Source organism: Carcharhinus amblyrhynchos, chromosome 7 (assembly GCF_965287045.1).
Source record: "Carcharhinus amblyrhynchos chromosome 7, sCarAmb.v2.hapA, whole genome shotgun sequence".
Lineage (NCBI taxonomy): Eukaryota > Metazoa > Chordata > Chondrichthyes > Carcharhiniformes > Carcharhinidae > Carcharhinus > Carcharhinus amblyrhynchos.
This window is the reverse complement of record NC_137330.1, coordinates 53,450,214-53,462,330: the sequence shown is the minus strand read 5'-3', so window position 1 is coordinate 53,462,330 and position 12,117 is coordinate 53,450,214. Positions and strand designations below refer to the sequence as shown.

General features: G+C 40.4%; 1 protein-coding gene across 7 annotated transcripts in view; it reads right to left on the bottom strand.

Annotated features, from left to right (window-relative positions):
• The window catches only part of mpv17 (mitochondrial inner membrane protein MPV17), a 57,562-nt gene that overhangs the window by 25,116 nt on the left and 20,329 nt on the right, over positions 1 to 12,117 (bottom strand). For all 7 annotated transcript variants that reach the window (XM_080192316.1, XM_080192319.1, XM_080192321.1 and 4 more), the window contains one exon: positions 44 to 159. In XM_080192316.1, coding sequence (XP_080048442.1) covers positions 44 to 159 — 116 coding nt within the window. The remainder of the gene's footprint in view (positions 1 to 43; positions 160 to 12,117) is intronic.

Genomic DNA, 12,117 nt, shown 5'->3' with positions numbered 1-12,117 from the left:
ATCATATTTATTGTATTCTGAATACAACTCTGGAAAGACTTACCACGTATGTCAACCCAACAGCAATCATTCTGAATGTCCTCTTTGTGTCATGATTTGCAAATCCTCGCCGTTCAATCAGCTGCTGTGAAACTACATCACTGCATCCAACTAAAGTACCTGCAAAATCAAGGAGCAATCAATCATTAATGGTGTTCAAAGCCTTCTCAGGATAAAAACTTGATGCTTGAATCAGAGTTCAGCAATCAAATTCACATTAGTTAGGTTGATCCAATAACCTATGCCAGTATTAACAGCTACATTTATACACAAGCAAATGTTGCACATGAGCATGCACCCATTATTAAAAAGATTTGTTGTCTTCTTCAAATCTCCTGTCTTTACACAATTAGGTAGTTGATATGCAATTTTATTCATATGACAGTGATGGTAGCACTGATTATACAACACATTTTTAATGCAGAATTTAATTTTGCAATAATGTTAAATGTTTCCAAGCTTTTAAACTGATCTTCTAATTAGACTCTCATAAATCACACTTGAACAAGCTGCAGGTATGATCTTTCTCTCATTATTCAATCCTCTCAATGGGAAGATTATCTTATAAGGAAAGGTTGAACAGGCCAGGTTCGTATCCGCTGGAGTGAGAGACACTTGATTGAAACATACATTTTCCTGAGGTGTCTTGACAGGTTGGGTGTGGAGAGGATGAATCTAGAACTAGGGGTCACTGTTTAAAAATAAGGGTTTGCACATTTAAGACCAAGATTAGGAGAATTTCTTTTCTCTGAAGGTCATGAGTCTCTGGAGCTCTCTTCCTCAAAGGGCGGTGGAAGCAGAGTCTCAATATTTTTAAGGCGTATAGGCTAGATAGACTCTTGATAAGCAAAGATGTCAAAGGTTATCTCAGGTACACGGAAAAATGGAGTTGAGGTTATTGAATGGTGGGTTAGGCACGAGGGGCTGAACAGCCTACTCCTCCTTCTCACATGTATATTATGTTCCTCTGAGGAGGAAACTGATGTTTAACTTTGTGTCAGTATTTCGTACAACAGTACAACTGAGACCAACAATGCAGGACTACACACCCAAACCAGATTTCTCATACTGCTCCCACTTCCAGGTTACTACCAATTCACTGCACAAAACACTTTTTCACAAGTTGTCCAAATTTAATTCCTATCAAAGCAAATCATACTTTAGAGAATGGAATATTTTTTCACATTTGCCACCTGTAATAATTATAGACCATGTATGCAAGGTCTAGAGTGGATTACAGCTCCCTCTGCTCCATCTAAACAATACATCCTGCCCTTAACTACTTTTCAGCAGAATTATCTTTGTTCTAATTCACAGACCAGCCATTCTTTTTATTGCTGTAATTAAGTAGCATGGACCTATATGCTCAGGTATTTAGGAGAATGAGGGGTGATCTCACCAAAACACAAATTCTGAAAGGATCTGATAGCATAGATGAAAAACTGCTTTCTCTAGCTGAATTGTAGAACTAGGGGCTAGAGTCTCATGATAAGGGGTTGATCATTTTGGACTGAGATGAGGAGAACTTCCTTCACTCAAAGGGTTATGAATCTTGGGAATTCTCTACTTGAGGGAGCAATGGATCCTCAGTTTTGGAGTATATTCAAGACACGGATTGAAAGATTTTTGGACAAAGAAATAAAGGATGAGAAAGTGGAGTTGATGTAAATTATCAGCTGTGATCTTACTGAGTGCTGGTCAAGTTTGGAGGGTTGTTTGTCCTACTCCAGCTCTTATTTTAAGTAAAAAGATTTCAAATTTAGTCCCAACTGTGTCATTCTATCAGCAGCCTTATGCTTAGAATCTGTGGTTTATAGACAAAGGATAAAGTCTGTCCAAATTCTTCTCACAAAGTCCCTACCAGACTGCTTTGAATTTGAGCCTAGATCCCAGGGATGAAAATACGATGTGTTATCACCTTCCCCTGAATTAGCTTTCTGAATTTCTAACCTTTGTATTTCATTTTCTTAACATAGAAGTGCTGTCTTGTTAGGAGAATGTCTGAATGCACAGAAGTTACATTCTTGTTCCTTAAGTGTACATCTGATGATAGCTTTACTTGAGTATTTGAATGCAAACACACTTAACATATGCAATAAGTAGCAAAACTGACATTTTACATAAAGAACATTGGATTTAAATAAAAGGCTCATTGACAAGTTTACTTGCACAACTTTGAAGTTTGTTAAAAAGCTGCAAATACAAAAGGTGTTAGCAACATTCAGTTCCAAATTAGCAGGAATGTTCTCCAGCCACATATTGGGAGAACCAAAGCCATTGTCTTCGATCTCTACCACAAAGACTATTTCTTAGCTATCGAGTCAATCCTTCTTCCTGGCAACTGTCTGAAGCCTTGCTGTCATATCTGACACATAATAATGCCATTGTCAAGAATGCCTATTTCCTCCATAACATCATCTGTTGCTGTTCATGCCCCAGCGTATCATACCAGGCATATTCATGCCTTGCTTACCTCTACATTGGACTATTCCAAAGCACTCGTGGCCAATCTCCCAACTTCTGCTCTCCATAAATAGGTGGTCATTCAAAACTCTTTTGTTGCATGCAGAGTCCCAATCATCCATCATCCCCGTGCTCGCTAGCCTGCACTGATCCCTGTTAAGCAATGCCTTTATTCTAAAATTCTCCCAGTTCTCAAAATTCCTCCATGGCCTTGTCCCTCCATGTCTCTAAGTTCCTCCAGATCCACAACTCTCTTGAGATATCTGCACCTCTCTAATTCTGGTCTTTTGAGTATACTGATTTCAGGTGGTCCACCACTGACGGAATGTCTTTAGCACTAAAGGCATGAATTCCTTCCTTACACCTCTCCATCTCTCTCTTTGCTTTGCTCCTTCAAGATACTGCTCAGGGCCTATTTCATTAGCCAAACCTTTGGTCGTTTACACTATTATTGCCTCATAGGACTCAGTGTCACATTGTGCTTTATAGCACTCCCGTCAAGTACCTTCAAATATTTTACATTAAAAGTATTATATAAAAGTCCAAGTTTTTGCTGTTGAGTAAGCCTAACATGGGTATAACTGAGAGAATTGTGCCAAATGAATGATTTGATTTAGTACTGCCACATGAATTAACATAGTGAAAAGTACTGTTTCTTGCACGCGATACAGACAAAACATACCATTCATAGAGAAGGAAATAAGAGTGCAAAATGTGTGTTACAGTCACAGCTAGCATGTAGAGAAAGATCAACTTAATGCAAGGTAAGTCCATTCAAAAGTCTGACAGCAGCAGGGAAAAACCTGTTTTTGAGTCGGTTTACGTGACTTCAGATTTTTGTATCTTTTTTCCGAAGGAAGAAGGTGGTAGAGAAAACGTCCGGGATGCATGGGGTCCTTCATTATACTGGCTGATTTGCCGAGGCAGCAGGAAGTGTAGATAGAGTCAATGGACAGGAGGCTGGTTTGCATGATGATTTGGGCTACATTTATGACCTTTTGTAGTTTCTTGAGGTCTTGGGCAAAGCAGGAGCCATATCAGGTTATGATACAACCAGAAAGAATGCTTTCTATGGTACATCTGTAAAAGTTGGTGAGAATCATAGCTGACATGCCAAATTTCCTTAGTCTTCTGAGAAAGTACAGGCATTGGTGACCTTTCTTAACTATAACGCTGGCATGGTCTTTTGAGTATACTGGTTTCAGGAATGTTAACAATTAATTATTGACCTCATACAGTTCAATGATTTTAGGTAAAACCCATTCTATCAGTAAAACTATTTTGAAGAATTATCAGAACAATTGTGCAAGACATATTTAATTATATATGCATCATTTGTTCATACCAAGAGGGGATTTGACATTTGTATATCTAAATGCAAAGGTTTATATTTTTTAAAAAGCTAAGAACAAAAACTGCTTCCTAATCACCTATAAGACAATTTGACTTAGTAACTCATACAACAATACAAAATCAGAGTGTGCTCCAGTCATCAAATTAATTACCCAGAGTAAGGAGGGTCAATGTATTATTTAATATCCTATCTATATTTGCTGGACTTATTGTAGCTATTTTAGAATAGTCTATGAAAATGCACACTACAATTTCCAACTATTAAACAAGCAAACAGAAGCAAATGCCCCTGCTGACACTGGCTCAAGCTGCAATTTGTCAGTGACATATGGGTTGTGTCTGAGGCGAGCAGTGTCATTTCTGGCAGGAGAAACTTGCATCCTGTCAGGGCAAATGGCAATCATCTATCAAAGCAATTACAATGTAAATTTATGACTTCATCCTTGTATTTTCTGTCAAAATGATGGTGTCTGCCCTTTAAACAATATATAGCTCCTTTTAGTACCTTACAAATATACTTAAAACGGCGATAACCCAATTGAGTGCAGCCAGCTGACGAATTGAGAGCTACTTGTATAAACTGCAAAAATTGGGCTAAATTTTTCCAGCCCCATAGTGGCAGAGGATTGAATAGGGAAAAAGTGGTGTGGAGTGAAGCCACATGGGATGGATGCCAAATACACTTCTGCTTCCAGAGGAATTCCCCAAGGTGGGCTGGGACTAGGATCAGTTGCCTACGTCACAGAGATGGGCAGCCAATTAAGGCAATTTATTGCCTCAATTGAGGATCAACTTGTGACATGTTGTTGTTGTTGGAGGCAAACCCCCTCCCCACTCCACATTTGAAGACTCCTGCAGGCAACCAAGAGAATGCCTCCAAGCTGAGGCTCCCTCGCACTTTCCTACCAACCTCAGCTGTGCCCACTTCTTCAAGGTGGGGGGCTGCTGGCTTGACAATGAAGATGATTGGGCCACCACATCCCTGCTTTGCTCACTATTCTTAACTGGATGGGGCTTCAGGAGATGGTTTCTTAATTGGGCCACCTCCAGAAAGATTGTACTTGGCACCCCACCACAGTCACTTCCGTATCGCTGACATTCGGATGACAACCTAACTGCAAAATCTAGCCTTTTAACACAGTAACATAACTTTTGCTAATACTTATTTTTATGGGCCAATGAGGGAGGGGGGTATTTTATCTGATGTTAAAAATGACAGAATGATAACGGTCCAAAAGTGCAAAACATCCAAACAAAATTAAGTAACGTTGTCAAAGCTCCTGTTAGAAGTATGGTTACCTCGGAGGTATTATTTTACGTTTTAGTTTTTGCACTTTAGAGTGATGTTACATCTTGATTCTTGACCAAGGGCATTCCATTTTTAAATTAAATTGAATTAAGCTATGTTTTCATGTAACTAATGAAGTGATGTCTAAAGATTCCATTCGACTTAATAATACAAACCTCGAGGCTGAAAAGAAAATGCCAATAATATTCATTTAGAGTTGGAGAGCTTCTCCCACTTTCAATGTCACTGAATTTATTTCTCGGAATGTTTATACATGATCTTCAGTCTTCATCATCTGTTATAAAATTTAGAATCCTCTGTTGGAGGGAGGGGGTGATGATGATGCACAAATAAAGGACATAATTTGAGAAACTCCAGATACCAAAGATTATCAGCAAAAATTATCAACTGGATTTTATCTGAGTGGTTTGATTACTACCAGGTTATAAAGAATTATTTCTGGTTATCAGTCATCTAGTTCCACTCTCAAAAGAGGAAGCTATTTTTACTCTGCTCACTTTATAAATGACTTATGATTTCAATACACTGATTCAGTCTCAGTTAAGAGTGCACAATTTTGGGTGCCTTTTTATAGGAAAAAAAGAACTTGCATTCATTTAGCATCTTTCCCGACCTTAGGACATCTCAATGTGCCTCACAGCTAATGAGTTACTTCAGCCATTGTGAAAATGTAGGAAACACATATGGTACAAACACTACTCGCCATTTGTCAGTTCAAGCCTGAATGTAATCCAGGTCTTGCTGTATGCAGAGATGAACTGCTTCATTTTGAGAAGTTGTGAATGGTACTGAACGCTGCAATGATCAGCAAACATCCTCTTTTCTGACCTTCAGATGGTAGGAATTTCAAAAATGATGCAACTGAAAATGGCTGGCCAGGAGACTGCACTGGGGAGCTCCTCCAGTGATGTCCTGAGGCTTAGTTGATTGCTCTCCAACAACCACAGCCATTTTTCTGTATCCTAGACACAGCTCCGACTAGTGGACAGTTTCCCAGTATACTCTCCATGCCCTCAATTCCTAGTGACTTTGACTTTTTTAAATTTTACTTGTAATCTTTGATTACATATTCAGTCAACTGCTGCATTGATGTAAACAACAATCACTTTCAACTTATCTCTGGAATTAAGCTTTTATGGCCAAATTTGGACCAGTGTTTAAAGAGGCTTTGTTCCAAACCATGCTGAGATTGTCAGCATCTATGTAACACATCCCAACATATGAGCCAGTGCTTTAAGTAAACAGGAAATTGAGGGTTTTCTCCTAGATTCCCATTGATTCCAATTTTGCTAGGGATCGTTGATACCAGGCTCATTCAAATGCTGTCATGATGTCAAAAGCAGTCACTCTCACCTCCCCTCTGGAGTCCAGGTCGCTTTCCAATATTTGGACACAGGCAGTAATAGGGTCAGTGACCCTGACAGGACCCAAACTAAGCATCACTGAACGGGTTACTACTGTGTAAATACTGCATGATAGCATCGTCAACAGCATCTTCCATCATTTTTCTGACGATCAGAAGTAGAGTCACACTTAGGTCAGTCCAGGTAAGGACAGCAAATTTCTTTGGGTCTTTAACGACAAACAACAATGGTTCACGGTCACTATTATTGAGATTAGCTTTAAATTCCAGATTTTCAATTCCATCATTGACCATGGTGGGATTTGAACCAGTGCTTCCACTAAGCTTCTGGATTACTAGCCCAGTGACATTATCACTACGCCACTACTTCCCATCTGAGACTTTAGTTAACTTTACTTCTTGGTTGACTGCCAATATTTAAAATTTGGAACTTCTTTACCTTTGTTTAAAACAGTTTGTGTGCGCTTGTTCCATGAGCTGCAGTGCCAGCATCTGATATTTGGATTTATACAAGACCAAATTAAATTGTATACTTTACCTTGACTTGTTGAAATGAGTTCAGCCAGCATCGGTAATGCATTTGGAACATTTTATAGCCAATTCTGCCAGACAGGGTTTTATTAAGGAGTGTAATAGTTACAAATTACATCTGAACAGAAGAAAATTTAATATACTGTACATAGTTTACAGCTTATAATAAGTGATGAGCTGAGAGAAACACCTGTTGTTCATTTACAGATGGTTTTTTTCTATAAACACTTTGCTGTAGAAATCAAGGCAAGGTTGGCTATAAAGAAATAATATCCTATTGAGGTTGTTTTCGTTAGAAAGAAGGCGGCTAAGAGGGGACCTTATTGAAACATACAAGATGATTAGAGGTTTAGATAGGGGGGGGACAGTGATAGCCTTTTTCCTCAGATGGCGAAAGCTAGCACGAGGGGACTTAGCTTTAAATTAAGGGGTGGTAGTTATAGGACGGATGTCAGAGGTAGGTTCTTTACCCAGAGGGTGGTGAGGGATTGGAATGCCCTGCCTGCTGCAGTTGTAGATGCACCTAGTTTGGGGGCGTTTAAGAGATCCGTGGATAGGTTTATGGATGGAAAGGGATTGGTTCAGGTTAGAGGGTCATTGCTTTTTTAATTGGTCGGCGCAACATCGTGGGCCGAAGGGCCTGTTCTGCGCTGTAATGTTCTATGTTCTATGTCCAAGTCAAATAAGCTGCATGTCAAAACCATCAAGTGAGGAAATTATTTGGAAAGTTTTTTTTGGCAGAGTTTCTCTCCACTGCAGCGTCCCTCCCTCACCCTCAATTTCCTCTTTGGTTGAAGCACTGGCTAATATGTCGGAGTGTATTCCATAGCTGTGACAATCTTTTTGTAACTGGGTCATCGAGACACCCTTTGTGCACGAGTTTAACCATGAATGCCGACGTGTTGATCAAGATTAGAAGCAATCACGTAGGATAAACAATACAGAGACAGCCATTTGGCCCAACCAGTACAAGCCAATGTTTATGCTCAATTTGAACCTCTTTCCATCTTTCCTTACCAGTATCTATCATATTACAGAGGCACCATAGAAAGCATTCTTTCTGGTTGTATCACAGCTTAGTATGGCTGCTGTTCTGCCCAAGACAGCAAGGAACTACAAAAAGTTGTGAATATAGCCCAATCCATCATGCAAACCAGCCTCCCAGCCACTGACTCTGTCTACACTTCCCACTGCCTCGGCAAAGCAGCCAGCATTATTAAGGACCCCAAGCACCCCAGATATTCTCTCTTCCACCTTCTTCCTTTGGGAAAAAGATACAAAAGTTTGAGGTCACATACCAACCGACTCTAGAACAGCTTCTTCCTTGCTGCTATTAGACTTTTTGAATGGACCTTCCTTGCATTAAGTTGATCTTTCTCTACATCCTACCTATGACTGTAACACTACATTCTGCATCGTCTCGTTTCGTTCTCTATGAACAGTATGTTTTGGCTATATAGCATGCAAGAAACAATACTTTTCACTGTATGTTATTGTGACAATAATAAATCAAATCAAATAATAATAGCCTTCTAACCCATTGTCTATTAGCTTGTCTAATTTTCCCTCAAATACATCACAGAACTGTTATAGTGCAGGAGGAGGCCATTATCTCTACAAATGAGCATCATGACTGACTGCCATTCCCTGGCCTTTTTCCCGTAGCCCTACACATTATTTCTATTCACATAATCATTTAATACCCTCTTGAATGCCTCAATTGAACTTGCCTCCACCACACTTCCAGGCAATGCCTTCCAGACCCAAGCCACTTGTTGTGTGAGCAAGTTTTTTTTCACATCTCATTTGTTTCTTTTGCAAACCATTTTAAATCTGTGCCCTCTTGTTCTTGTTCCTTTTGAGTGAGAGCAGTTTCACCCCATGTTCTCTGTCTATCCCCTTCATGATTTTGAATCTCTCTATTAAACCTCCTCTTAGGCTTTTTCTTCAAGGAGAAGCTGCAATTTTTCCAACTGATCCTCATGGTTGAGGTTTCTCATTTCTGGAACCATTCTTGTACAACTTTTTTGCACTTTCTTCAATGCGTTCAAATCCTTCCTGTAGTTTGGCACCCAGAACTGTTCCAGCTTAGGTCTTTAGGTCAAACTAGTGTCTTGCATAGGTTCAGTATAAATACATGTAAACCATTTGCTTCAAACACTCCCTGTGTAGCAAGTTTCAGATTCCCACCATTCTTTGGGTAAAGATGTTCCTTCTGAATTCCCTAATGGATTTCTTGATGATTATCTCACTTTGACGGCCCCTATAGTTATACTCTTCCCCAGGAGGAAACATTCATCCTTTCCTGATGTGTATACATATATTTCTGGTATCATCCTTGCAAATATTCTCTGTATTTTCACATCTCTTTGGTAATATGGTACTTTGGCAACCAGAATTGCATGTAAGCATTGTGTCCATACAGCCTACAAAATAAGTAACTAAAATCTATATAAAAATGCATGCACAAAATCAGCATTTTAGAAGATGAGTGAAACTAGTAAGATGTTGTGTAAGGAGGCACTGTGTGCTAGAAACAGGTGCTGGACCAATTCCATGAATGGGATTGAAAAAGCTAAAGTTAAAAGAAAGCTGGCAGTCTAGTAAACTCAACAAGTAACCAGTGCAGTGAATGCACAACAGCAATCAACAAAACAGATATATTACTAAAAAGAGAGATATATTGCCAAAGCTTTATCTGGCACTCAACAGGACAGAAGCGAGAATACAGAAATCACAACAATTTATATTATAGATGATGAAGCTGATTGATTGGCAAGTAAACTCTGATTAGTCCATACATTGCATGGAGAAGCAAATGGCAACTGTAGGCTCCCCAAACTTCATGGCAATTCAAAAAAAGTTAAAAGACTTGGACATCTGTTTTGTTTGCATGAATGTGTGTTGCTTCTGGAAGGCAGAAATGAGACACGTTAAAAGCTTAGCTCATCTGAAATTGGTTACTATAGCAATGAGTGCACTAAGGAATTTCCAGCAAATGCTGTTCAAAGATAACGCTGAACTGCGTGGCCAAATGAATAAATACAGGACAAAGAATGTCAGAAGATGAAAGTAAATGGTTAAGTCCAGAATACTACAAGTTTTAACCTTATGACAGTTCTTTATGCAAAAAATGATCAAAGTCTAGAAGGTTCCTCTTTTTAGGGTGGAATCATTTAAGGAATGGTTGGGGAGTGATTTAGGTTTTATTCCACATAGATGAGTGGCCATCCTCATCTGCATTTATCAAGCTCTCCAGATAATTCCATGTTTTCTGTTTTACTGCACACACTATTCAAAGTTTAAAGCAGACCGATAATTAATAGGTTACATCTTAAATAAGGGGTGGTACAGTGGCACAGTAGTTAGCAATGCTGCCATATAGCGCCAGGGACCTGGCTTGAGTCACTGTCTGTGTAGGGTCTGCACATTCTCCCAGTATCTGCGTGGGTTTCCTCCCCAGTCCCAAAGACGTGCTGATTAGGTGCACTGGCCACGCTAAATTCTCCATCAGTGTACCCGAATAGGCACCAGAGTGTGGTGACTAGGGGGTTTTCACAATAACTTCATTGCAGTATTAACGTAAGCCTACTTGTGACACTAATGAATAAACTTTTTAAAAAAGCTTAAATAAACATACCTGTTTGACCTGTTATATATGTTAAAAACAATGCAGCTGTCCCAACAGTCCATGAAATAAAAATTAAAGATTCTTACATCAAGCTACGTCAATGGATAAACCTATCTTAAGATGGTTAACACTAGCCTGTACTACCTGCTACACCTGCTAGTGTTGCTGTGGTTGACATTTAGGGTTACATGCATTCATACAAATAAAAGTTAAAGGCTCCATCAACCTATTTTCCTACTTTTTCCACACATATTGAATAATGCAAAAATCAAATACAAAAACAAATTAAATATGTTCACAACTCAAACTTCAACTAAACATTGCACAAGATGCCCTATGGTGGGTGCCACTATTTTGTCATATGAGGAGACACCAAGTCAGTTAGGATTATATTCATTGGAGTTGAGAGGAGATCTCATAAAATTCTAACAGGATTAGACAGGGTAGATTCAGAAAGAAATATTCCTGATGGTGTGGGAGTCCAGAATAAGGGGTCATAGTTTGAGGATGAGGGGTAAACCTTTTAGGACTGAGGTGAAGAGAAATTTCTTCACCCAGTGAGTGGTCAATCTCTGAAAACTACCACAGAAAGTGGTTGGGGCCAAGACATTGTGAGATTTCAAGAAGAAATTAGATATAGCTCTGGGGGGGTAAAGGAATCGAGGGATACGGGGGAAGGGGGGGAACCTGGATATTGAATTTGATGATCAGCCATGATCAAAATGAATGGCGCAGCAAGCTTGAAGGGCCGAATGGCCTATTCCTCCTTCTAGCTTCTATGAGGGCGATTCTCCCATCATGACCCGCTACTTTTCTGGTGGGTTGGGGTGCGAGATGTGTATCGTCAGTTTTGTTCTGGGATTTGCACATCTGCATCTCCCAGAGCCGGAGAACAGTCGAAGGCCAGGCCACGCTGGAAACCAGCAGGAAGACAGGCAAGTGATTTGAATCTTTTTTAAAATGTATTTTAAAGATGTTTTACACTTCGTTATCAGGAACTTGCCGGTCCTGATTGAATCTCCCACTCCGCCAGGAGTACTTCATTCTGATGGGGTTTAGAGTAGCTCCCCATGTTCAGGGAACTAGCAGGAGACCCCGCCCGAATGAAAGGGGGCAACTGGGGCCCTCGGGGGGGGAGGTGGGGGGAGATGTGAGGGATGGTGCCCCCAGGCATGGGCACCTTGGCAGTGTCAGTCAGTGCCCCTAGCAATGCCCAAGGGGAAAATCCAGGGGACACATTGGCACTGCCTATAGGGTGGGGTTAGGGGTGCGGGGGTCCCGCTGCCTGCGATTGGTCTGAGATGGTGGGAGGGCAGCGATTGGGGCGGGGGGGGGGGGGGTGTCAGGGCTGGCCCGGGAATTGTTGTGGGGGCCGCAATCAGGCCGTGGTGGTGGGGTATGGGTGGGGCATGGGTGGGGCTGGACGGA